This window comes from Pristis pectinata, chromosome 7, assembly GCF_009764475.1.
Source record: "Pristis pectinata isolate sPriPec2 chromosome 7, sPriPec2.1.pri, whole genome shotgun sequence".
Lineage (NCBI taxonomy): Eukaryota > Metazoa > Chordata > Chondrichthyes > Rhinopristiformes > Pristidae > Pristis > Pristis pectinata.
This window is the reverse complement of record NC_067411.1, coordinates 80388591-80412947: the sequence shown is the minus strand read 5'-3', so window position 1 is coordinate 80412947 and position 24357 is coordinate 80388591. Positions and strand designations below refer to the sequence as shown.

Sequence of the window (24357 nt, the reverse complement as noted above, 5' to 3'; positions counted from 1 at the left end):
GCTGGAGGACAGGAGGATAACATTAGCTATCCTCCAGTCCTCCAGCACCTCACCCGTGGCTAAGAACATTTTAAGATTCTCTGCCAGGGCCCCTACAATTTCTGCACTAGTTTCCCACAAGGGCTGAGGGGACACCTTGTCAGGCCCTGGGGATTTATCCACCTTCATTCACCTCAGCACCTCCTCTTCTGTAATCCGGATACACTCCATGATCTCACTACTACTCTTTTGCCTCAGTTCTATAGTCTCTGTGTCTGTCACCAGAGTAAATATAGATGCAAAAATTTCATTTAAGATCTTCCCCGTCTCTTTCAGCTCCATGCATAGATGACCATGCTGATCTTCAAGAGGACCAATTTTGTCCCTTGCTACCCTTTTGCTCTTAATATAACAGTAGATGTTCTGGATATATAGGTTCTAGATGTTAATGATATACTCCAAACCCACTGGTGCCCTTGGGTCACAGAAGTGCTTAAGCATATTGTTGATGCCCAGGTTTTCTCTCTAGGGAAACCCATGAAGGAACTTATAAGAAGCAGGGAATCTGACAGTCTACTGACTGGACCTACTGATGGCCAACTTGGTCAGACCCAGGTGTGGTTGCATAAGGAGTTCCACAGATCTGTCCACACTACTCTTCACCTAGTGGCCAGTGAATCAGAGTGTTTCAGGTTTAAGGATGGCCCTGCACTACCCAGTGTTTAACTTTACTATGGCATTACACCATTGGGTTACAATATGATCCACTTGTGATCTGCACTGAATGTTTATGTATCTTGCACATTCATTTGTTCTATTTCAATGAAGATGAAGCAAACAAATATTTTGGTGAGATAAGGCCATTACAATCACTCCAGCCCACTAGCAGTGCCAGCACCACCCAGCAGCTTTTTCAAAAACATGCCTGACTACTTGTAGCTCTGATGGCAATCTGTTTGTTGTTTTATTCAGGTAGGCAGTGGGTGAAACACACATGGCAGCTGGCCAGCTTTGTTCCCCCGGGGACCTGGTCTGTACTGGATAAGATCCACTTTGTAACGTGGGCATTGAGCTGTCAGCATGAAACATGCTCCCAGTTTGCCACTGTGAATTGGAAATCAGCCAACTGTGATAAGCTTACAGCAGCACCTTAAAAACAAGGTAGTGAGTGTGAAAACAAGCTGCATCTCAGAACAGCAAAACCCACTGTGATAAATACATTACATCTGGAAGCCTTTAAAACTCCAAATCCCAAAGAATCAGCTATGTAAACATGTTCTAAGCCTCTATTCATCTCAGGATCATTTCAATTTATTCTGTCAATGTCTGTCTCTTAAATTATGTCGCCCATATCTGAGAGGCAGGAACATTAGCAATGCAGTCATCTGACTTCTTAACTACATAACACCTGAACCTGAACAGTATATATTCCCACCACCAGACAGATGGACAGACAGGAATACAGCATGAACCTAATGCTCATATTATGCAGTCCATTTTGGTGCAACTGAAGATAAATTTAGAGGCTTTTCTAATGCAGCATAAGTGTGATGTTTATTAATTGCTAAGTCAGGTGATTGCTGCTATTAAAGTAATGAAGAGAATTGGTACCAACTCAATCCTTACACTGGTCTGGATGGCAATGCTCTCGTAGACAGATGCACTGAACAGGACAGTTACTATCATCTGATCATGGAGGAGCCTTAGAACAGTGGTAAATTTGTTTGGGCAGTCAAACCCCAAACATCTACTCATTGTCAACAGCCTTATTATATTGCAACCCGGAGAGGACAGGTTGGTTCATATTTCCTTCCTGAGGTCAAGATCAACCAGCTCAGCATAGACGAGGGCAATGATCTGGCTTAAATGGTTCCAGTAGTTCCTTTAAATCTTTTCTTTAAATGATTTCTTAATATTAATACAGAACAAGTTCATCAATATCCACAGCTGACCTCAGGAGCCAAATGAGCATGTTGTCTTTATTCCTGAAGCCTGTTTGCTAAAACCATACACCTTTCCCTCACACCCATTCCCAGTCTGAAACGTCGACTATCCCTTTGCCTCCACAGATGTTGCCTGACCCACTGAGTTCCTCCAGCACCTTCTCTATAACTAAAGATCCCAGCCTCTGCAGTATCTTATGTCACCAGTTTCCTGGACCTGTTCTGTATTAACAGACAAATCTTCTTTCAAATCATAGCCAATATCAGAAATGGAACTGAAGATGTGAACTTATAAAATAGTTTATGCTCACCCAAATTAGATATATTTTTGCTGGGAAATGAATCAGCTTTGATTTCAGATACCTAGATTAGCAAATGTTCTTAGAAAAAGTACAAATATAGTAACTTTATTCAGGTAGCCTTTATTTCACCAGTGCTGCATTTTGTTTACTCAAACCACCTATTCAAAAGCTTCTGATTGAAAACAACTAATTTTGTCAAACTCTACATAATTGCCATACACTAGAATGTCTATTGTAATACACAACCTTTAATGGTTCAGGGGCAGGAGTGTGATGAAAGCCTATAAAAGAAATACACAGAAAAGTTGAAGGTCTTCCTACTATTTCAAGTTAGTATTCCTGCAATGGAGACACAGGGACAGCAGATAATGGAACCTGAAGCAAGACAAAACCTGCAGGAGAAACTCAGCAGCTCGAGCAGCATCTGGGGGGTGGGGGAAAGGAAATGTCAATGTTTGGGGTCAACGTCCTCCATCAGTTCCTCCAGCAGTTTGTTTTTTGCTTAATATTTCTATACAGGCCCTCCCAAAGTTACAAATGTCCAACTTATGAACGTAAGTACATGCGAATGAGCTTCCATAAATATTTTTAAAGTCAAAAGTCCGTCATTACAAAAGAGTGCATGGATAGAAGGTTAAATACCCTTCTGCACTCAATTTTATGGAGGCTTAATGAAGAGTGAAAACTGTCACTCAAAGATAGGGGGTTGCATTTGATTCCTGCCCCTGTGAGGTTCCAGCAGTAAAAGGTTTGTTTTAAATAGTGCACTTAATTGACATTTTATAATCAACTGCTATTGAGTTGTAATCGAAATGTATAGTGACATAACATTCAAAATATCAGTCGCCTTATCGAAAGACGTAAGAGACTGGAGTGCTCTGCACATATCCTGTGCACACGGAAAACTAGCAATGGTTTTGTTTACACTTAGAAGAGGACTCCAAGAGGAAGAGGAGGGACGCATTTATGTAGTGCTGAGTCACTGCAGGTGTTCCTCCTGAGAGATTAGCGGGTTGCTGAGAAAAATACGGCATAAAGTTTCCACTAGTGATCTGAGAAAACTTGCAACCGTTGCTTTTCCGACAAAGTTCTCCTTGAGAGTTTGTTGAGCAGTTTATTTTTCTTTGGCTTTACTTGGGGAAGGCTGCCTTCACTTTTTGGGCTGGGCCCGCTGGTACAAGTTCAAGCCTGTTTGCGATCGCCAGAAACACAGAACCTTCCTGATCTCAACTTTCTGAACTTCAGAGAGTTTCATCCATTGCTGAAGACATTTAATAACTCTCAAGAAACAGTCCCAATGATTGAACAAAGCCTAAATTCTATTACTGAGGATGAACAGAGGATTACAAAAACTTCTAATAAAAAAGATTCTAAAAATATTTCTTTTAAGTAAGTATCACTTTTACTCGAACAAGTATGATTTTTGATGTTATCACTGAGGTCTAAATTGTGTACTCACAAATACTTGGTTTTGATCCTAGGTATGCTATTTTAGCCTGAGTAGGTTTGCAATGTGTACAATATACAGTCAACTGTATATTCAAGTAAATATTTTCAAAATAGTGATTTGTGTTTATAAGTCAAAGTCAGGTTTATTGTCATATTATGAAGTTCTTAATAAGGTACTATTCTTTCATAACTTTCCCTATGAAATACCATTGTTCAAGATGACTAGGCCTTTGAAATTCTAGGCCTGGATCCTCTAGTCTAGAAAGCACAGATCGAGGAACATTGTCAGTTCAAGTCTGCCCACTGGGCTGGAGTCCAAATCTAGGTCACGCTCCACCTTTTGACTTGGTTGTAATGAGCTGGTGGGTTTTGGTCTGTTACTATAACAAAGATCAAATAACGTCGTAACACTGGATTACATTCATGGTTGGTACATGTCTGTTGCTGTAAAATGTGGGTATTGGTTGACACTAGTATGTCATTGCATGACATGAGGGTAATGATGGGCACGTGTCTCTCTTGCTGATACTAACTGTAATTTCAAAGAGCTCTTTTAAAGATGGCACATGAACTGACTCCAGATTTTAACCTTGTTAAAGAGAGGTTTGTGAATGTGAACTTCAGGGAGTCTCTAATAAAGCTATTTTTCCCAAAAATATACTTTATTAGTTTGCAAATACAATATACTATGTTTATGTCACCATTCACAAGACAAAACATCCTATTTGCTTACAAGATTTATACCATCTGGATGGCATTGTTTGCATCTGTTCCAAGTGTGACAAGTCTGAAAGGATTTTACATGGGTTCGTGGCCCTCTGTGTGGAGTGAAGAGAAGATCTTGAACTGTGGCCTTTCCCTATAGGGCCTTTGTTGTGGCTGCACCAAGCTCAATGCATCCCTCAACATTTCGTCCTATGCTTTTAGTATTTGCCACTCTGCAACATTGGATTGTGGACAGCTTGCACTGGAAGCCAAGCAGGTTTCGGGCAGAACAACATGCATCATTCATTCAGTTGGTGATCTTTCAGCAAAGACACTGAGGAGCAGATCGGGAGACAGATTTTGGAAAGGTGCAGAAATAACAAGGTTGTTGTCTATGGGTGATTTCTTCTTCCCTAATATTGATTGGCACCTCCTTAGTGTAAAGGGGATAGATGGGGCAGAGTTTGTTAGGTGTGTCCAGGAAGAATTCCAGACACATTAAATGGACAGGCCAACTAGAAACCATACTGGACCTGATACTAGGCAATGAGCCTGATCAGGTTTCAGATCTCTCGGTGGGACAGCACTTGGGAGATAGTGACCATAACTCCTTGACCTTTACCATAGCCTTGGAGAGGGATAGGAGCAAACGATATTGTAAAGTACTTAGCTGGAGAAGGGGGAATTATAATGCTATTAGGCAGGAACTTGGGAGTGTAAATTGGGAACAGATGTTCTTGGGGAAGTGCACAGCAGAAATGTGGAGGCTGTTTAGGGAGTAATTGCATGCATTCTGGATAGGTTTGTCCCATTGAGGTAGGGTAAGGACGGTAGAGTGAAGGAGCCATGGTTGACAAGAGATGTAGAATATCTTGTCAAGAGGAAGAAAGAAACTTACCTAAGGTTTAGAAAGCAAGGATCAGACAGGGCTCTTGAGAATTGCAAGGTAGCCAGGAGGGAACTTAATAATAGACTTGGGGAAGCTAGAAGGGGGCATGAGAAGGCCTTGGCGAATAGGATTAAAGAAAACCCCAAGGCATCCTACACGTATGTAAAGGATAAGAGGATGACTAGAGTGAGGGTAGAACCAATCAGAGATAAGGGAGGAAACGTGTGCCTGGAGTCAGAAGAGGTAGGAGAGGTCCTTAATGAATACTTTGCTTCAGTATTCACCAATGAGAGAGACCTTGACGTTTGTGAGGATGGCGTACAACATGCTGATACGCTAGGCGATGTCGATGTGAAGAAGGAGGATGTGCTGGAACTTTTGAAAAACATTAGAATAGATAAGTCACTGGGGCCAGATGGGATATATTCAAGGTTATTACAGGAAGTGAGGGAAGAGATTACTGCGCCTTTGGCAATGATCTTTGCGTCCTCACTGGCCACAGGAGTAGTGCCAGATGATTAGAGGGTGGCAAATGTTCCTTTGTTCAAGAAAGAGAGTAGGGATAACCCTGACAATTACAGGCCAGTTAGTCTTACTTCAGTGGTGGGCAAATTGCTGGAGAAGATTCTTAGTGCCAGGATTTATGGGCATTTGGAGAAGCATAGGCTGATTAGGGACAGTCAACATGGCTTTGTGAGGGGCAGGTCATGCCTCACGAGGCTGATTGAATTCTTTGAGGATGTGACAACGCACATTGATGAAGGTAGAGCAGTGGATGTGGTGTACATGAATTTTAGTGAGACATTTGATAAGGTTCCTCATTCAGAAAGTCAGGAGGTATGGGATCCAGGGAAACTTGGCTGCGTGGATTCAGAATTGGCTCGCCCATAGAAGACAGAGGACGGTGGTAGATGAAGCATATTCTGCCTGGGGGTCGGTGACCAGTGGTGTTCTGCAGGGATCTGTTCTGGGACCCCTGCTGTCTGCGATTTTTAAAAATTACTTGGATGAAGATATGGAAGGGTGGGTTAGTAAGTTTGCAGATGACACGAAGGGTGGTGGTGTTGTGGATAGTGTAGAAGGTTGCTGTAGGTTACAACAGGACGTTGATAGGATGCAGAGGTGGGCTGAGAAGTGACAGATGGAGTTCAACCCGGAAAAGTGAAGTGATACACTTTGGAAGACCAAGTTTGAAGGTAGAATACAAGGTTAATGGCAAGACTCTTAGCAGTGTGGAGGTCCACATCCATAGATCCCTCAAGGTTGCCGCGTAGGTTGATAGGGTTGTTAAGAAGGCATAATGTGTGTTGGCCTTCATTAGTCGGGGTATTGAGTTCAAGAACCGTGAGGTAATGTTGCAGCTCTATAAAACTCTGGTTAGACCACACTTGGAGTATTGTGTTCAGTTCTGATTGCCTCATTATAGGAAGGATGTGGAAGCTTTAGAGAGGGTGCGGAGGAGATTTACCGGATGCTGCCAGGATTGGAGAGCATGTCTTATGAGGAAAGGTTAAGTGAGCTAAGGCTTTTCTCTTTGGAGCAAAGGAGGATGAGAGGTGACTTGATAGATGTGTACAAGATGATAAGAGGCATAGATCGAGTGGGCGGTCAGAGATTTTTTTTCCCAGGGTGAAAATGGCTAACACGAGGGGTCATAATATTAAGGTGATCGGAGGAAGGTATAGGGGGGAGGTGAGAGGCAAGTTTTTTTTTTACACAGTGTGGTGGGTGCATGGAATGCCCTGCCGGCAGAGGTGGTGGATACAGACACATTAGGGACATTTAAGAGACTCTTAGATAGGCACATGAATGATAGAAAAATAGAGGGCCATGTGGGAGGGAAGGGTGAGATGGATCATAGAGCAGGATAAAATGTCGGCACAACATCGTGGGCCGAAGGGCCTATACTGTGCTGTTATGTTCTCTGTTCTTGTCTCATTGTATGTCCTGAGATATGGAGCACAGAGTCCTATGTTGTGCAGTTTCCATCAACAAAAGCCACGGCATGTTTTTCCCTGATCTCCTTGGTAAATGCACATTCCAGAAGGAAATAAATGATAAACTCATCTCCATTACAGCTCCCTTGAGTGCACTGTACATTGAGACTCCAGCTGTGTGTGAAGGTTCTGACAAGTAGAGCTCCTCTCACCACCTACCTAACAAGGTCTTGGAGCTTGCTTGAAAATTCTGGCAATGAGACATAGTGTCAAATGACTTTGACGATCTGCTTGTCAAACAGGAACCACCATTTTCTATGCAGTGATTGTCGAGGGTGGACAGGGCGGAACTGTTCTGACTTTGGACAAACGTTTCCTTCTCATTTCAAAGATTGGCCAGCTTTGTCAATTAAACTTTAATTTCCGTTTTTTTCCCCTGATCACTTAGTATTACAGGAGCCTGAAGACCCACACTCAACTATTCAGGAACAGCTTCTTCCCCTCTGTCATCAGATTTCTGAACTGTTCATGAACCCATGAACGCTACCTCATTATTCCTTTTTTTTGCACTATTTATTTTGTAATTTATAGTAATTTTATGTCTTTTGCACTGTACTGTTGCTGCAAAACAACAAATTTCATGTCAAATAAGAGTGATAATAAATCTGATTCTGGAGTTCATTTCTGAATGGAGTTTACCTTTGCCAAGGGGTTCCATTCAAATACAAACCCTTTTTCCCTTGCTGATCAGAGAGAATTAAGTACTTTTTAAAAGGTAAATCTTGAAAAGTAAAGTACTGTAGATGATGGAAATTACAAACAAAACAATGGATCCTGGCAACACTTGAGAAAAACAGTTAATAGTTCAGGTTGATGACCTTTCATCAGTTCCCCCTGTAAAATGTTACCCCTGGGGAAAATCTGTGGGGAAAGGAATAGTCTGTTTGAGAATGTCCAGATCTTTGTGTTTTCCGGTAGGTCATTGGCAAGGAATACAGGAGAAATGTCAAGTGGAGCTGTGGGGTGGGACAGAATGGAGGTGGCATTGAGTACAGCATCAAGGAGTAATGTTCAAATTGGTGTAAGGTAAATAGCAGATGGGGCAATTCCACTGAAGAGTAATCCCAATTCCATAATTTGAAGAATAAATATTCAGGGCACTTAGCATAACATTTGTTCTTCAGAGCGGTGTCATTGTCATACAAGAGGAGGCCATTTGGCCCTTGGACACCATGTAGGACAATCCAGTCAGCATACCCTCATTCTGTCTCTGTAGCCCTGCAAGTTTATTACCCTCAAATGCCTATCCAGCTTGCTTGAGAAATCACTGATCAAATCTGCCTCCGCTCCTCTCGAACACGGAATTTAAGGTCAATACCACTTGCTGATTTTATTGTAAAGTTCTTAGTATTTTCTCACCCTTGTCCCCAACTCTGTATCTTTTGGAACTGTGCTCTTAAATCTATATTGCCTCTTCCCCCATTCCCTACTGTCAAAGTAAATCACCTTGCCCTTGTATGAATTTTCACCTGCCCTCATGTCCTTCCTGCTAACCCTTATGTCATGTTGCAGCCAATCAGTGTCATCTTTGCTATCTGCCACACTTGCATTTTTTTTTAAATCATTGGAACATTTGGAAATTTTACTCTGTAGTTGAGTATCTGGGTCATTTTTATATCAATACTTTTTTAAAAAAAGGATCCTATTACTGATGTCCTTTAGTCTGGAACACCACCTTTTACTATACATCACTGCATCCTGTCCATGAGCCAATTTTTTAACCAAGCTGATATTGAGACCCCTATTAAATTTAGTTAAGTAGTCTTTTACATAGATTTTGCTATGCACTATGTTGACAAAACCAACTGCAATCCTTTTGTCAATCTTTTTTCAGTTACTTCATCAAAAAGTTCAATTAGGATGGTTTTACAATTCTGTGCTGGCTCTCCACGTTTGCCTGGTAATGTTTTTTTCTCTTTTTCTCCCCCAACTATTATTTCGGAAACCTTACCCACCAGTGATGTTTAAATGGCTTGAAGTCACAAGACTTCTTGTTTTGAACCAGGATGTCACATTTGCCACTTTATCATAGTTGCAATAGTAATCCTGTGCAGTATAAGAGGAACCACCAGTTCAGACATTTGGTGTATGTGCTTGGCTAAGGAGCCAATGATGCAAAGCTACCATCTATGGGATTATGACAGAATGCCTCTTAAGTCAGCATCCTGCCTAAACATAACAATATTTCCCCCGTTTCTAGGAAAGATTGAAAAATTTCTACCCACACATCATTTAGCAACTTGGATGCAAGCCATCCAGACCAAGTGACTCTAAGCATAGCCGGCCTTTACTGGTACAGTACAGTACTGGTACATCAATTTTCACCCCATCCATTACTGGAGAAGTAAATTGGTAGAGGTATTTTGTCAGCATTTTCTGTCTTGGCTAATGCTGATACAAAGTGTTCTTGTATTCTCGCCTTAGACTGCCCCTCTTTCCCTGATAGGTCCCACCTCACCGTTACCCACATGCCATCAAAAGAGCTTTGAGTTCTCTTTTATGTTGCCAATCATTCTATTCTCGTACCTCTATGCCAGTCCTTTTTGCCACTACACATCCACTCTCATCGCACTGTCTGATTTCTTTGTTTCCCTCCTCACCAAGTAGTCACTTATGCATTCTTTTTATTTTGCATAGTCTCGATCTCGATTGTCATCCAAAGAGCCCTGGCTCCTTGCTTCTCATTTTGTGGGAATGTATCTATCCTGTCCTGTAAATCTCCTTTAAGATCCCCTATTTTTTTTCTTGCCATTTTTGCTGTCAGTTGCATTTTACCCTCACTAGATCCCTCTTTGATGCTGTTGGAGTTAGCCCTCTTCCAGTTCAGAGATTGTATTTTCAGTTGTTTCTTGCATTTGTCCATTACCATTTGAAATTTAATCATATGATGATCTCTCACTTGCATTTGGCCAATCTCATTCCCTAGCACCAGAATCTGCAATGCCTCCTTAGCCAGACCAGGAATGTGCTGATAAGGACATTTCCCTGAATACATTTCAAGAAATTTCTTGTTGTCCTTTCCCTTCACTCTGACATTATTCCAATCAAAATTTAGGTAATTATAGTCTCTAATTTCACTACTCTATAATTCTCCTTTTCATGAACCAGCTGCTCTACTGCTTTGTCTCACTCCATCTCCCTAGTTTGTTTCTTAATCTCTCCAGGCTGTGAAGTACCCATGCTCTAAATGTTAACTGAAAACCTTGATATTCCACTATAATGTCGAATAATTCCCTCTTTTCCCCCCATCCCACTGTGATCCAGCTCCATTCCAAAAGGCTCTGACCAACCCGATTGAGACTGTCTTTTTGATCTTCTGAGGTGTTTTGTGATGTATGGACAGCATCTGACAGTTACATTTCAAATACACCAGAAATTATACATTTAAATAAAACCCTATATTATTTCATGTAAAGGTACAGTACTTGAAAGTTAAATCCCTAACTGAAAATGTACTTTTCAAACATCACAGTGCTTTTTCTTAGAACTTATTGTGAACAGCTTTACTTACACTGGTACAGAAGTTCTTCACAAATCTCATATTTTCTCCTGAATAGGATATGAATTTAAATATATAGGATATAGTCTGATGCTGGCTTTGCACAGTGGAGATGCAAAGTAGTGATCGCCTAAATTTATGCAACTAAGGTTGTGAATTCCCTGGGTCAATTTTATGATTGATTACTTTGACTGAGTTACTAACCTGGTTGGATCTTTCCAATCAGGAAAAGGTACAATTGATATTTTTTTTGTGGGGTGGGGGGAGGAGGAGGAAAAAAGTAGTTGAAAGTCTGGCATTGTGCTGACTTCAATAACAAAGAAAGAAATGTGATAATGACCTATAGCACTGCAGTTTGAAACCTCTTGCACATGTTGGTTGGCAGGAGGAAGAGAAGTTTCAATTAGTCAGGATTTCATTTAGGACCTTTCCATAAAATGGGAAATGTGGAAACACCATCTGGGAATGGACATATTGGTTTTTAAGTTCATTGTCACTGGGTTGAAAATAGCATCCAACTACATTGTTTCAGTAATTCCTTCATTACATAGTCTGGGATGACTCAAGAAGATCTACTGGCACTTTTGACAATTACTGGAGATACCAGCTTTGCCAATGATGCTCACATTCAGACGATTAATTAGAAAATGTGTTTAAAGTTAGTGTGTAGATTAAAAATAAAAGGAACTAAAACATCTGGTTACCCCATTGTTCCACTACTGTGCAAGTTAAAACTCCATTTACTAAAGTCACGGTGGGCATAAAGAATAGAATCACCAGGGGTGGCAAACTATAACAGTGAGAAAATTCTTAAGGTACCAGAGCTGTTCATTGGAACAAAAGTCCAAGAGAAGATCTAACTTTTGGAGGAGTTTGATTGTAAGGAAAATCCTTGACCACCTCCTTTAAGATTATTGCATCTTCTTGAGGGAAGCTGAATAAATATTTAGAAGGAAGGTGTCAGATTATAAGAAGAGTGGAAAACTGAAATAATATTTGCCATTGCAAAGAGCTACAGTAGGCTGACTGACTTCCTCCTGTGCATATAAAATGCAGGTATGAAACATGTTCATTATTAACGATGGAGTCATCTTGTGAGCCAGGGTTGAGGTTGGGTGGCCATCTTTGAGGTTACAGTAAATGGATTCTGAATATTGGTTAACACTAGGCTTGTATCCTTTACTTTATGGATGATGTTCAAGATTTTATAGAGAGATGAAGCACAAAACAGGCCCTTCGGCCCACTGAGTCCATGCCAACCATCAACCACCCATTTACACAAATCCTACATTAATTCAATTTTTTTATTCTCCCCACATTCTCATCAGTTCCCCCCGATTTTACCATTCACATACAAGTGTCAATTTACAGTGGCCAGTTAACATGTTTTTGGAATGTGGGAGGCAACCGGAGCACCCAGAGGAAACCCATGGGGTCATGAAGAACGTGCCAACTCCACGCAGAGTCGGGATTGAACCCAGATTTCTGGCGCTGTGAGGCAGCAGCTCTACTGGCTGTACACAGTGCCATCCATGTTAAGCAAACATTAAAAATGTCAATATAAATTATTCTGTCAGCTGCACTTGCAGCTGTTTTTGTTTTCTTTTGCTATGCCTCAATGTGGGCGGTTGTAACAGAACATAATCAACATTGGCTTATTATAAATATTTGGTTTTAATCTAGTTTGAAGCCCATTTTAGGTTAATCTGAACTTGCATGGACATTGTATTCAAACATGTCCCAAAGACACTTCCCAACCTTTGAATAGTAAATATTGTCACTTGGAATAGATAAGTTCTTGTTGATGCATCAGTAATCAGATTGAGGCACTGTTGCTCTAATAGATGTGTTTTCTGCCAAGAACCTGACCTGATCTTATAACAATTACATACACACTTTGTATTTAAGAGGAAAACTGCCTTAATTTGCAGAACAAACTGAATCTCAACAGTATCTCATTTGAAGTAGTCATTTTATTCCAGAATTCAAAACAGCTTGCTCAAATATACCTTTAGCATACCCAATTGCCTAAGAGCAGCAGGTATGTTTTTGATGACCTTTAATCACCTGTCCTTAACACATTAACAGAGTTGCCAAAGAATATCTGTCTTGTTTAAAGTAATGCCACTGAAGTTTTATTTGGTCATTCTACAGACAACTAGTTTATGACCTGCACAACAGCAATGCAGTCACCTTAGACAGCTTATTGGTAATACTGTGAGAACAGATGAAACTGAAATCTGCATGTTAGTGTTTGTACAGTTATAATCACTGGTACCAGAAAATGTTAGATTGTAATTTTTGAGTTTTTATATATATACAAAGCTGTTCCTTGGGGTTTTCCCCCATCATAAAATAGAATTTGATTGGAAATAGCATGAAGATGCCCTGATAAAACCTAGACAATGGGAATTGAGGAGAAATCTCTTCACATTGGAGTTGTATCTACAATGAGATGCTGATCTTGGTTATTGGAAGCCAGTCATTTTGCACTCCAGGACATTACTGCAGATGCTCCTCTGAGTATTGTCTTAAGTGTGACCATTTTCAGCTGCTTTATCATTCACCTTCCCTTTGTCAGCTATCAAAGCTAGCGATTATTGCTGATTGTACAGTGTTCAGTTCTATTCACAAATTTTCAGATAAGGAAGCAGTCCATGCCTGCATACAACAATATTCGGGGGCTGGCTAATAATTGGCAATGGCACAAATATCAATGATAACAGTCGCCAACAGGGCAGTGTCTAACCATCTGCCTTTAGCGTTCCATGCCATTGCTGAATCTTCATTTCCAAGGACCTGGGCATAACCAAATACCAGAAGCTAAACAGGACCAGCTCCACAGATACTCTATGAACAGAGATGTGGCTGGTTATTTTGTGGGGTGTGAATCCTTGCCTGTCATTTGACTACTTATGGAGCACTTCAAGGATTGAAATACTCTCCACTTGCCTGGATGGGTCCAGGCACAATTACACACATTTACTGTCTCCACCCCGTTACAATGTGTGCCATTTACAAAATGCTCTACAGCAATACACCTAGCCTCCAAATCCACAACCTCTGCCACCTCGGACTTGGGTGACTGGATGAGTACTCAATAATCATAACCTGCAGGGCTCTGGACCAAGAGCTGTGAAGTGGAGGAGAAAAACTAAGCTCACTTTTGCCCTGCATGATTATGATGGGCTGAATAGTTTCCTGTGTTGTAAATTCCCATGACATGGGAAGCAGGCAGATTAGAATATCACCACCTAGAAAGTTCCCTGAAACCTTCATATTCAGTGGGTACTCTCTAACTAGCAGCAATGGGGAGCATCTTCACCATACAAGAAACAGCAGTTCAAGAAGACTGGCTGCAGCCCTTCTCAAGGACCATTTAAGGGTTGGTGTTTAAGTGTGCACCTTGCAGTAATGCTCCCATCACATGTGCCCAATCCCATGAAGTTAGACCCATATATATATGGTGAATTTTACATCCTCCACCCAGAGTTTTTGACAGCCAATGAATCAAGTGCTTGCCCTTGAAAGCTAATGTACAGCAAGTGGCAATGAGGCAACTGACCAGATAATTTTGTAAAATCAATTTTGGGGTAAAAGGTGACCTGGGGGAATACTTGGAAAGAGTTTTGAATTTGGTAATTCCAGACAATTAGTCCTGATTTTGGTTGTGCACAAATGGAAGCCAATCCTTTTGCAGAGAAACTGGGCTTAAACATACAAGTGTTTATTGTCATATGCACAAGTACGGTGAGGTACAGGTACTGTAAAACTTGCAGCAGCAGCATCACAGGCACATAGATTCAGACAACACAGAATGTTGATTGTACATAAATTTTACAAGACAGTGAAAACTGTGCACAAACACGATTAGAAGCAAGTCTGCGATAGTGCAAGAGGTGGTCCGTAGTGTTCCATTGCTGAGGTAGGATTAGGGTTGTGCAGGTCTGTTCAAGAACCCTACGGTTATAGGAAAGAGCTGCTCCTGAACCTGGTGTTGTGGGACTCTGTTAGGTAGCAGCAGAGAAGAGGGCATTATCCTATTTTTACAAAAAACACTTTTTGAATTGAATGCAACAATTGCTTAAAAATCCCAACAAGCCATTTGTACTACTTGAATGTATACTCGTTTTTAATGCCTAGCTATGAGAGAAAATAATTATTATTTTTCAGATGTGTAGAATATTCATTTGAGGAATCCAGATTGTCAAATTGCCCATTTAAAAAAAAATTTCCCTTTCCTTCCTCCTCTCCCATGAGCCTTAAAATATATAAACTTGCTTAAATAAAGGTAAATGAGAAACACTATGATGCTGGAGGAACTCAGCAGGCCAGACAGCATCCGTGAAGAAAAGCAGGCGGTCAACATTTCTGGTCAGGACCCTTAAACGTTGACCGCCTGCTTTTCTCCACGGATGCTGCCTGGCCTGCTGAGTTCCTCCAACATCATAGTGCTTTTCATCTAGATTCCAGCATCTGCAGTCCTTTATTTCTCTTAAAGGTAGTTGACTTGAACAGTAGAGTGGGAAAGAAAATTCTGCTTTTCTTACTCTAAATATTCATCATTGTTCATTATTATATAAATGTTTATTATTCTAAACATTTTTCTTGTTTTTTTTTGCTTGGTGATTAAAAGTTTCTTTTGCTGTGTTGGAATGTTGTGTGTTCAGATCCCACCTCCAACATTACGGCACAATACTGAAGTGTTCCAGTGCTAGCTTCCAGATGAGATGTTAAACCAAGGCCCCTCTGTGGCCTCGAATGAACATGGAAGATCCCATCACTATGCCAAAGTGCAGAATTATCCCACGTGCCCTGGCCTGTATTTGTCTTTCGGATCGGTGACATTACCTTAAACTTGCAATTTGTGGGAGCTGCTTGCGTGCTAATTGGCTACCATTTTCCATACGATGGAACTTGTGAACAATGTTTACACTTCAAAAGGGCTTTGTTCGGTGCAGAACACTTCTGCGAGGTCAAACTGTCATCAAAGTCCGGGAATAAATGTATCCAGGGTCACGCTTGGGGTGCTGCAACCGGGATAAGAAGTTGAGTTACCCAACGTGACAAATGCAGTGCCCTCTGATTGCACAACTTAACATTTTGCCTGGAATTTTGTTGTTGAGTTTAATTGGGGCGAGAACTTGCTACTTCCCGCATCCTCTCGCAACCCCGGGCTGCGGATCAGCTGGTATCAAATTACAAGTGCGATATGATATGTAGCCGGAAGTAAGCCGAAATTTTAAAACTTCCATCAGACTGCTTCCAAAAGTCCTCGGATCGGAGAAACTTCAATGAACGTGGGGAGGTGGGTGGGACCGCGTTGCTTGCATTTGCTTACAGCGGAAAATGTGCAGCGCAAGTTTCTTTGTGTGTGTGTGTGTGTGGCAGGTCCGACCTGTTCCGGTGTGTGGAGCCGGGCCTTCGGTCAGCGAGTTCAGCCGGAGTCGCTCCCGGACGCCGGCGCTGCCGCCCATCGCCGCTGCGGTGCACCGCCCGGCAGAGAGGGCTGGAGGGCTGCTTCTGTGCGCACACGCAGCCCACTTCTCCTGTTCCACCCTTGCACTCTAAAAGGAAGCGATGGAGTTTCGCGCCTGTTGCGTTAAAGTTATTTGACGTACTTTATGGTTTTTAAATTTGAAATGAGGTAATTTGCTAAAGTTGTCTAACCCCGTTGGCGTCCTCATGCACTTGCAGCAAAGCTGGGAAACCTTGCAACTCGAGCAGTTGTTTTCTGGACGTTTTGACTTCTCTTTTCGTCTTAAACCACCACCACCCCCCCCCCCCCCATCCCCCAAAACAACTCTTCTAAATATTATAGAATATAAACTCTTGCTATTTGGAGCACTTCTTCAAAATCAAGTTGTCATTTGGCTGAATACAACTTTCGGTTATTTTATTTGTCAGTTTATTTTTTGACAATTGTCGGTATCCGGGATGTAAAAGGAACGCGGTTGAGGATTAATTTGCACCCTTTTGTTTCACTGGTGCGTGATAGAGGCAGAACATTGCAATGCAAGTCTGTATAGGAACAAGTGATGTCAGCTGCCGCTCGCATTCACCTTTTTAAGCTTTTTGATTCTAGTTTGTCAACTGATCTCCATGTACCAGACACGAGGGGTGTGTGTTCGGTGGAAGGGGTGGGGGAAGAGGAGGGAGGGGAGAAAAAAATCTTCAGAACAAGAGTTTTTGTTTAAAACCTCCTTGCTGAGATGAAACGCGTTTGAAGCCACAGTCAAATTCTGCAGGTTGAAGTGTAATTTGAGTTGCTTTTAGATTGGGTTAATTTACTATCCGGCACAGATTGGAATTAATATATAATAGTGATCCAAAATTATCTAATACAAATTCTTTCTCGACATGGTACAATTTTTAAAGCCCATTTTGAATTGCTACAGATTAGAATCATTGAACATTCTTGCTGCGAAAGGAGGCTATTCTGCCCTTCATGTCCATGTTAGTTGAAAAGAACTAACCCGGTCTAATCTTACCTTCCAGCACTGGATTTTTCCATCCTTTCAGATCAAGATTTCCAGGCTCCTACCACATTCTGGGCTGGAAAGTCTTTTACCTCCCCCTGTAATCATTCCTGCAATTTACCTAAAATTTATAATCCTTCAGTTAAGAGAAAAGGGTCCCCCTTACTTTATCTAGGCCTCTTAGATTTTTAGTTCGCATCTCCTCCCTATCTCTCCCCTCAACCCTCGTTCCAAAGAAAATAACTCCATCTAGCCAATCTTTCCTCTTGAGTAAAGTTTTCCAGTCATGGCAACATCCTCATAAAATCTTTTCTGTACCCTTTCCAATAGAATCACATCTTTGCTGTAATGTGACAACCAGGACTGTACACAATATTCGAGCTGTGGCCGAACAAACATACAATTGTAATGTAATTTCTCTGTTATGTTCTGTCATCACTAATTTAAAAAATCTCACATGTCCTTTTAACCACATTGTCTCTCTGTCCTGCTGCCTTTTAAGGATTTGTGAACATGCACTCCAAAGTTCTCCTCAATCTCCTTCCATTTATTTTGTATTCTCTTGCCTTGATGCATTATTTTGCATTTACCTGGATTAAATTCCATTTGCTACTTTTCTGACCAAATTGGGATTAGGCTGGGTTAGCTCTTTTCAACTAGCATGGACATGAAGGACAGAATAGCTGCCTTTTGCAGCAGGAATGTTCAATGATTCTAATCTGCATAAATTCAAAATGGGCTTTAAAAAGTGCACCATCAATATGTTGAGAGAGAATTTGGTTGATATTGGATTGTTTTCTATTGGATAATTTTGGATTAATATATATTAATTCCAATCCATGCCAGATAGTAAATTAACCCAATCTAAAAGCAACTTAAAGTACACCTCAACCTGCAGAATTGGACTATGGCTTCAAACGTGTTTTATCTCAGCAAATGTCTTAAGTCAGCAAGGAGGTTTTTTAAAAAGTCAAATCTTGTTCTGAAGATTTCTTTCTCCCCTCTCTCTTCTTCGCCATACTTTATCCTCTTGAAGTTGAAAGCTTTCGTCCTGTTGACCACATGGACAATTTGTATGCCATATGCAAACTTTGTTATCATGCCACTGCATTTTATGTTTTTAAACATTCATGAAAGATGTAGGGTATGCATAAAGCAGAAAATGTTAGAAATGCTCAGCGGGTCAGGCAGTAACGGTGGGGGGAGGGGGGAAAAGTATCTTTAATATTTTGGGTTAATGACCTTTCTTCAGAACTAGAAAGAGTTAAGAAACTTGTTTTTAGGTTCCAGAGAAGAGGCAGCATTGGACAGGACAAATATAAGTGGGAAGAGGCTGGACGAGAAGAGAAAAAGTAGAGTTGGGTAGGAAGAAGCAAGTTCTCTAGAACAAGAATCAGCTTGAAACTATGAGTGTACCAGAGCAACTCTGCTCGTAGACTAGTCCATATGAGGGGGTCTCAACCCGAAATATCGACTATCCATTTCCTTCCGTAGATGCTGCCTGACCTGCTGAGTTTCTCCAGCATTTTGTGTGTTGCTCCAGATTTCCAGCATCTGCAGTCTCTCGCGTCTCCATTTAGGGTAATGAATTGGAAATAAAAAAAAATGGTTCCTTCTGGAGGATATTTTCACCACAAAAACTCCTATGGTTCAGGAAGCTAGTCCATTTATACTTTCTCAGGGAAGAAATTAACAAATGAGAAAGGATATACTGGGTTGTCCTCCTATTTGTGTTTGCCAGTAAGTCAAAATGTTGCATTTATTTAACTCCTTTAATCTTGCATCATTTTGATTTTGCTGCCTCTCAATTGAACAGTAAATTTATTAAAAGTAGTTCTTTGTTTTTAATCTCTAATAGGATGTGCACATCACCAGCAAGGGCAGCATTTCAAGCCCATCTCTATTGAGAAGTTGGTGATGAATCAGCCTCTTAAACCATCGGGAATTTTTGTGGTGGAGATCACCTGCCACTTTTCTCATTCTAGGTGGTAGATGTAACAAATATTGGGAAGTGCTGCAGATAAAGCTTTAACAAGTTACTGAAGTTTAATTTGAAGATGGTGCATATTCTGCCTGTGTTGGAGGGAATGAATATTCAGGATGGTGGATCAGGTGCTAATTAAATAGGTTGTTTTTGTTATTGGTGTTGACAAGTTCATTGTTATTGGAGCTGAAATCATCCAGGCAAGAGGAGAGTATTCCATAATGCTCTTGACTTGTGCTTTTGTAGATAGTGGAAAGCATTTGGGAAGACAGAAGATGAATTACTCGCCACAGAAGGCCCAAAGCCCATAGTAATCTTCTGGTCCACTTCAGTTTCTGCAGTGTCCCTGCTCAGCCAACATAAATATTTAAAGGGACTCTTGTGATAGTAATGTATTCTGTGGTGAGGGGTAGTGACTTTAACTTACTGGTCATTGCTTGGGTTTGTTTAGTGCACATATTAACGTGCCACTTGTTAATAGCCTGAATGTTGTCCTGATCTTGCCGTGTGTGGAGGTGAACTGCTTTGTTATCTGATTCAGAGGTAAACAGAAGTGAACCCTGTGGAATTGGCAGCAAACAGCACCACTTGTGACCTTTTTGAGATCATTGAAGCAGATGAATTTGGGTGTAGGAATGTCCTGATGAGCTCCTGCTGCAATGTCCTGTGACTTGGATGACTTAACTTTCACTAGCCAGGACAATCATTCTTTGTGCTGAGTGTGACTCCAGTCAGTGGAGAACTTTTCCCCTTGTTTGGCATAGGATCTCTGTTGCCACAATTAAAGTATACAGTACTGAAACAAGCTCTTTAGCCCAACTTGTCCATGCCGACCAAGCTGCCCACCTGAGCTAGTCCCATTTGCCCGTGTTTGGCCCATGTCCCTCTAAATCTTTCCTATCCATGTGGAAATTGTGGAAATCCAATTGTGGAAATATTGCCTTGATAGCAAGACAGTTGTTCTTACCTGTATTCTTCAATTTTTTTTGAACCCAGTTTGTAATGAGGTCAAATGCCAGGTCATCCACTTGGAATCTCAGCTGATCTTCAGACAATTATTTGTATGTGGTACTTGAACACATTTGATACTTTCCATCAGTTTTCTAAGGAAGGAGTCCAGAATGATGCAGTAGTAAGTGGCCAACTCAGATTCTTTCTGCTATTTGTAGACAGCACACATTTGGGGAAGTTTTCACATTCCTGAGTAGATTTTGGTGTGATTGGAACAGTTGGTCAGAAATGTTGCTGCTTCTGGAAAAACCCTAGCCGGGAAGTTTTTGGAGACCTAAAGTCTTTGCTGCATCCAGTGCTTTGGTTTGTTTTCACGAGTAGCAAACTAATTGAATTAAATGTTTTAAACTGTTTTCTTCAGTTGGAAGCAGATCATGGTTCATCTGCTAGGCATTTGAGTCTATGTAGCCAAGGGTTTAAGAGATTTGCGATATATTCTGAAGTTCCTTCCTGCTAAATGTGAATGTAATTTTTAATCAGTCCTTTTCTCTCTCACTGACAGAATATTCTGCTGGATAACGTAGGGTCATATGTAAAAATGAAGGCAGTATCAAGAAATTCTGTGGTTAATTTTGTATTTGCTAAAATGCTTATTGGCAAGAACAAATGGCATTTTAAAGTGTTGGGTAAAATAATCCCGATTTGGTCTTTAAACCTTTGGCTGCTCAGTTCTTGCAAGTCTTTCCAATAGGAATTTTCTTTTGGGTTACTGACATCATTTTTAAAATGTAATTTTGGACTTGGTATTGATCATGGAAATACTAATTTTATTAACAATATTCGTTTAGCAAAATGTTTTGTTTGCATCTGTTGCACTTGTGAATGCTTGTCTCCCTATTCCCTCTTTCTTTTTTTGGCTACTGACCTTAAAATCTCTCTGGTATCCAATGAATCTTGGTCAACAGTGCTTTCATTCAGCTTCAGAGGACCTAACTATCAACCATGATGTTCACAAGGATTTGTCTTTTCTTGATTTAGCTATGAGGAAAATTTACCCTTTTTGCCCCCATGCTCTAGAACACTAAGATCAGCTTGTAGCAAGCACTGTGACCATTCATAGTTAAAGCTGGAAAGGCCTCTGTTCCCACAGACACACAGTTCCCTTTGTCCTCAAGGGAGCCAGTCTTGGTCCCTTCCCATTCTGCATTACATGTTTTCTCTATGTATCATCCAAGCACAGGGTGTCTGTCTCCACATTTACAATATACTTTATGTCACCACAACCTCATTTAAGGCATAGTCTGCAAATTGTTTGAGATCCAGTTCTGAATTTTCTTCAACAAAATATTGGGAAGCTGGATACCAATGTCATCAGTTCTGATCGCAAACCCTAGCCACAGATTCCATCCACCTTCTTGAGATGCCAAGCTGAACCATCGTGCTTCCAAATGTCAAATATAACCCAAAATAAGTTTGCACAAGACTGCCCATTTCAACCATTTGTAACTTGGCAGCCTATTTATAAGTCTGTCTTTTTTTCAAATGTTGTGGAGAGGCACGAAGGTTATTGGATGTTGACTTTTGTCTGGAGGACTGGAATAAAAGTTTGGGATTTTTAGGGATGGGGTGGTGCAGGTACTAAATCTTGTTATGGCTAAGCTGTCAAATCATATCATATCAAAGCTGTCCCTCGATGATACTTGCTGTGCTTTGAGCAGTTTAGGACTCCACATTGAAGTGAAGGATGCCCTTGGAGAGAATGCATTGTACATTCACTAGGATGATGGATTCCAAGGATTAAAATACAGGAAGATGTTATACAAACCTGTTGTCTTTTCTGGAATGTAAAAAGTTGGGGGGGTGATTTGATTAAAGATTTTATGGGAGAAAGAGAAATTGATGGGACAAGCCTGGGGAACCGTGACTAGAGGCTTTATCTTAAATAAGAGCCGAACCTTTAGGGAGTAAAATAGAAAATGCTCCTGTGTGCAGAGAGTTGAAATTTGGGGGAGAGAAGAAAAAAGTTTCACAACTAATAATTGCTGATCGTGCAACAGATCATCTGCTGAAATCCTCATCTGTATCTCTGATACCTCTCGCACATGAAACTTCCAGCTGGTCTCGCCCATTTTAACCTCTCAATCTGAAGTCATTCAAATTCTACTGCCTTTGTCCAAACTTGCACAAAGTGCTGTTAACTCCTCATCCCCATATGTGTGATGTGCATTGAGGCCTGGTTAAGATCACCCCATTATTAAAGCCTTCACCCTTTGTTTTGAAATCCCTTGTTAGCTTTTCTCTTCTCTGACTTCGTAATCTCCAGGAATATTCTCAAATCAATCTGTCTGCAATTTTGGGCTATTGATTAAAAAGTAATTAACGTATCTTTTGGTAGTCATGTTTTCAGCTGCCCAAGGCCCTAAGCAGTGGAATTCCTTCTTTACACTTTGCCCACACCCACCATTCATACTTTTTAACATAAATCCTATAAACTAAATTTTGATCATCAACCCTAATTTATCCTGTTTGTAGGGCTCAATGGCAAGTGTTTGCTCGTTTCTGTGAAGTTCTTAGGGGATTGCAGTTCATGAGAAGTGTTAGATCAATGCAAGTTATTCTTGTAGACTGTGGGAAGATAAAAGAATGAGAATGTGGAGTTTGAATTCTGGTTTACCTTTATAAAGTGTAAGTAAAATAGAATTCATAAAAAGCAACTAGAAGCAGAGGTTTTCTGACTTCAGAAATAGAATAAAAACTTTTGGAAATTCAATATTGGTATCTAAATACTTCTAGGCATATAAGAATTACTGTACACACAAGTTGGGCGTGAATCACTTTAGAATTCTACTTTTATAAATTACATGCAAAATTCCAGTGGAGGTGACTTTTTGCAAACAGTACTGACCTTTTAAAAATAATATACTACAAAAACAATGAAGAGGGAAGAGATGGTTGTAGAATTTAATTGTTTTAAAAAATTATTTTTTGCTAAATTTACTGTGTAATAAGGAATAGAGTAATAAACATCCGGGAACTTTAAAGACAATGAAAGGGTCATTATTAGGAGAAGAAAGAATTAGCTGGGATATTATACACTTTATATCTGTCCTCGAGGAAGCAAGTTAGTGGAAGATGCCTATGGTGCAGAAACAGAAGGTAGAAGGAAAGCAGTAAGGAACTTAAAAGTAATTAATACCTGTAAAGAGAGAATATTAGTGAAATTGCAGGAAAATTATAACTAAACAAGTCCATTGGACCTGATACCCTAGTTTACAGGGTTCTAAAAGAGACGCCATAAAAACAGAAATTAGTGATGAACTTTTAAAATTCCCTAGATTCTGCAACAGTCCCAGCAGATTGGAAGTTCACAACATTATGTATTTTCTCTCCTCCCCTTAAACAAAATAGCAAACAATAGACCTGTTAGTCTGACATCTATTTTGGCAAAGTGCTGGAATCCATAATTAGTGAATCAATGTGGTCTTTTAAGGGGGAAAATAGTGTTTGACGAGTTCTTTTTGAGGCTGCCACTAGGAAAGGAAAGCTGGATACCTGGATTTTCAAAGGAAACTTGATAAAGGTACTGCATAAAGGTTTTTCTATAAAATAAGGGCTTATGGTGCTAAAGAAAATAGCATGGAGAGACATTTGATTAAAGGATGGAACAAATGGGTCATTTTCAACTTGGTAGGCTGCTGGTCGTGAGGTGCCACAGGGAACAGTACTGAGCCCTGAGCTATTCATTCTATATTAATGACTTGGATGAGAAAAGGGTATAGTGTTTCCAAGTTCATTGTCGAAATAAAACTAGGTGGCAAAATAAATTATGAGGAGGATGCCAAAGGTCTGCAAAGGATTTTAAACTGGTTGAATGAATGGACTGTGAGGTGGTAGAAACTTAAGGTCATGCACTTTGGTATGAAAAATTAAAAGCATAAGCAGTGAAAAAATCAATAAATACTTGTGTACTGGGGACGTTGGTGTGCTGGTTCACTTTTTTGATGTAAAATTTTGGTTGTTTTTATTTGAAAATGCTTATTTGAAATGTCTGAATAAAATCATTCTTAAACAAAAAGAGAAAATGCTGGTGGCACTAACTGGACCAGGCAGCATCTGTGTGAAGAGAAACCATTAAAGTTTCCGATCTAGGACCCTGCATCAGAACAGGGAAAAAGAAGAA

General features: G+C 40.5%; 1 protein-coding gene across 5 annotated transcripts in view; it reads left to right on the top strand.

Moving 5' to 3' along the window:
* The window catches only part of LOC127572723 (GRAM domain-containing protein 2B), an 81237-nt gene that overhangs the window by 25042 nt on the left and 31838 nt on the right, over positions 1–24357 (top strand). The window contains exon 1 of one of the 5 annotated variants that reach the window (XM_052020267.1): positions 3212–3613. The exons of 1 other annotated variant lie outside the window; for it this stretch is intronic. In XM_052020267.1, coding sequence (XP_051876227.1) covers positions 3522–3613 — 92 coding nt within the window. In that variant the 5' untranslated portion in view covers positions 3212–3521. Of the gene's footprint in view, positions 1–3211; positions 3614–15736; positions 16072–16133; positions 16411–24357 lie in introns of those variants that run through there. 3 more of the 5 variants (XM_052020268.1, XM_052020269.1, XM_052020271.1) reach the window with 3 other exon arrangements.